At 52.4% G+C, this 3,325-nt stretch overlaps 1 protein-coding gene across 1 annotated transcript in view; it reads right to left on the bottom strand.

Annotated features, from left to right (window-relative positions):
- Window positions 1-2,803: 2,803 nt before the first annotated feature.
- XPO6 (exportin 6) overlaps window positions 2,804-3,325 on the bottom strand; it is a 73,743-nt gene continuing 73,221 nt past the window's right edge. The window contains exon 23 of the mRNA XM_007452819.1: window positions 2,804-2,905. Within this exon, the coding sequence (XP_007452881.1) occupies window positions 2,804-2,905 (102 nt within the window). The remainder of the gene's footprint in view (window positions 2,906-3,325) is intronic.

Below are 3,325 nucleotides of genomic sequence, written 5' to 3'. Positions count from 1 at the left end.
AAAAAAAAAAAAAAAAAAGGTATAGCCTTGAGAATAGGCTGTCCTGTATATTTCAGGCTACTGGCAACATTCTTAACTGGAAGCAAAGGCAACAGAACACAAAGATTAAAGTAAAAGAAACAGATCTAACATGGAGTCAGATTTGTTCTTCCCTATTACAATACCATCCACCATTAAAACCATGTTTTAGTAGAATATTTAACAACATGAGAAAATGGTCATGTTAAATAAATCAAAAGGAGACTACAAAAACAGGACCTCTATTTAAAAAAAAAAAAAAAAAGGAAAAGGAAAATCATACATGTTTGCAGACAAATAGGGAAATGTTGAAAGAAAATTCACCAAAATACTAACAGTGGTTTTCTCTGGGTGCTGGGATTAGATGTGACCCTTTTTTTTTTCCTGCATTTTTTACATGTTCTTCTACAACATTTTGCAGTTGGAGGGGAAAAGGCTGTTAAAAAATGCCAACCCTCCGTTGTGTGAGGCCAACGGTAGGTAATGGAGGAAAATGCCATAAATTGTGAAAATCAGAAAATTTCATCAGAACCTTTCCCAAAGCCAGCAGCTGTGCCTTTGGCGGATGTAAATGACATAAACCAGAGGAAAAGCGGGACATGGGAATCAAATGGAGCCGAGACAAACTCCTTGCACCCAAAGGTGGCAGGGAAAGCAGTCCACCTCATTGAAAACCCCCAGCCATTATCTGTCCCCAGCTGAGACTGACCTAAAGGCTCCCTCTTGTCCATCTCTATCCTTTCCCCATCCCCTTCCTCAGATCACAAAGACAGTTTCTGGATTTGCCAAGAGCCTGAGAACTTAGCCAATTCCACCCAGGCGTCCTAAGGCCTGCTCTGTGCCAGGCCCTATGCGGGGCACTGCAGTCAAGAGAAATCAGATCAAGACCTGTCTGACCTCCCTCCCAGGGGAGGAACCCTTCCTGCAGGTCACCCAGCCTCTTCTTGTCCACCTCCAAGGACTGGGAGCTCACTACAATCCATGTAGCTGGGGCCGCGCCCATCAGTCTTAGAATAAAAATCCTCCATCCCAGCCCACCTTACTCCTCAAGGCCTTTCCTCTACCATCCCAAGTCCTGCCTTGTGTTCCATCCAAGGGTGGGGCTCACAGGCAACCAAACCCATTCCCTCACCCCCTTGGTCATTAGGCATTCAAAAAGCCCTTTCATCATCTCAGGGCACAGGCAGCGCTCCCGGCCTTGCCTAGCAGGCAGGTGAGGTGGTGTTTATAGCCCAGGAATAACTGGATGCTAATTCCCTTCCGTTGAAGAGTGACTGAAGTTTCAATTCCCTCCTCTATGAACTCTGAACTGGGGCTAGCTGCAGCTAGGAGGCTGTGACTGACGCGAAGCAAGGGGCTATGTGCACGTGTGCGCGTAGCTCAAATCCAGCCCACGTCCCCACCCCCACCAAAGTTATTCTTATAAAGAAAGGCCTCAGAAGTAGAAGCCATCAGCCCCCAACTCCCTCCCCAGTTCTGTCAATGAGCCTTCACATAACACCCCTACTCTCACTTTCAGGTGAGCAAACCTCTTCCTGTCAGGCGTGGTGTTCCTCATTAGAAGCAACCCCAGTCCTGTCTGTCCAGTCCCTGTCACACCTAAAGCAGGAGGAGCTGCCGATCCGATCCGTTATCCTAGAAACTTCAAGGACAAGCGCCATTTCTGCACATGAATAGCTGGTCAAGGCCTCACCTCTCTGACACACCAGCAAGACCTGAGTCCCACCCACTCCTGGCCCCTCACACGGCTACACCCTCCCCTCCCCTCCCCAACCCCCATTCTCAGACAATCCATTAAGAGACCTTCATCTCCCTGTTGTCCTCAGGCGAGACTTTGGTCCACTGAGGGGTCCACTCTCTGGGAGGGAGAGGAGTGGGAGCCCACGTTTTGAGAAGCAGGGGTGTGGACACCACCTGGACTCCAGGCCCACCTCCACCACTAGGGTAGCTGTCAGACCAAGTCCCCCACCGTCCCTGAACTTGAGAAACAGGGACCCTGCATCTTCTCACTGTTAAAGATGTTGTCGAGAAGAGGACGGGATGTAAGTTAGTCCCCCTCGGAGGGGCTCCCCCAGGGCACCGACACAGGCCTCACCCCTTGCTGCCCCGCTCCCTGCCAGGATGCTCCCCTTCACCTGGATGCTGGCCCTTGAGGAAGTTCTGAGTGGAAAAGAAGCTCCCTAACCAGCGTTTATATAACAACAACATAAGCATTTTATTTTTTCATTAAGCTTCTTAGTTTCTTAGTATCACAATGGAATGATGAGAAAACAAGAACAACAAAAAAAAACCCCATGGGTCTGCAAATCTCTGACAAACAGCAGAGACTTCAAGGCAATTGAGGGGGAGGGAGGGAGAGGCTTGACAGAAGTGCCAAAGTAGTTCCAACATCATGCCTCTCCTTAGCCAGCTGGGCCGGGAGGGGTGGGGAGGTGGAATGGTGAGAAGGTGGCACTGTCACAGCTGTCCTTGCTTGGCATTTCTGCCTCGTGACTGATACACGCATGATCTGCACGGACCACCCCACAGGGTTTCCCGTTGCCTCCCTGGTACCTGGCCGCATGATCCCTGCCGCTCCAGACCCCTGGACACCCCGGAGCCAGTTCTGCTGGGTGGGTGGCAGGAGAGGAGCGTGGAGGGGGGTGAGGGCAGGCGACGCCGTTCCGGACGTGAGAAGCCAAGGAGTGGCCAAGGCCCGTCCGGGAGACACCCTTGGCAGCAGGCGGAGGTGGTGCAGGTGGCGGCGGCAGAGGTCCATGTCCCTTGGGCGGTGAGCAGGCCGCACCTAGAGCTTCACGGTGCCGGGGGGCAGGCTGTCATTGCAGAGTCTGTAGTAACGCAGGTCGTTGACCAGCCTGTGCACACTCTGGGTGAACGAGGGCAGGTCCTGGAAGGCAGGGGCACAGCTGCAGCCCAGCCCCACCCAACACCCAAAATCACCCCCACCCCAACAGCCACTCCTGTCCCACAGGGCGCCCGGAGCTCTGAGAACATTTGACAAAACGCGAAACTTCACTCATTCTTGCCCCACATGTCAGCAAAGGCACGGTGGGAGAAAAAGAACAACAGCTGATACTGCCCTAGTGCCCACCACGTGCCAGGCCCTGTCCCAAGCAATTCAGAGACAGAAGTCGTTTAATCCTCACTGCCAGCCTGCGGTGCAGGTTGTTAGTACCATCATTTGAAGGATGAAGAAAGCGAAGCGCAGACAGATTAAGAAACCTGCCCCGGGTTACACAGTCAGGAAGGGAGGGGATCCAGACTGGAGTCGCTCCCGAGCACGGATACGGCTCCCCTCCACCACGGC

Source organism: Lipotes vexillifer, unplaced genomic scaffold (assembly GCF_000442215.2).
Source record: "Lipotes vexillifer unplaced genomic scaffold, Lipotes_vexillifer_v1.1 scaffold426, whole genome shotgun sequence".
Lineage (NCBI taxonomy): Eukaryota > Metazoa > Chordata > Mammalia > Artiodactyla > Lipotidae > Lipotes > Lipotes vexillifer.
This window is presented reverse-complemented; position numbering and strand designations above follow the sequence as displayed.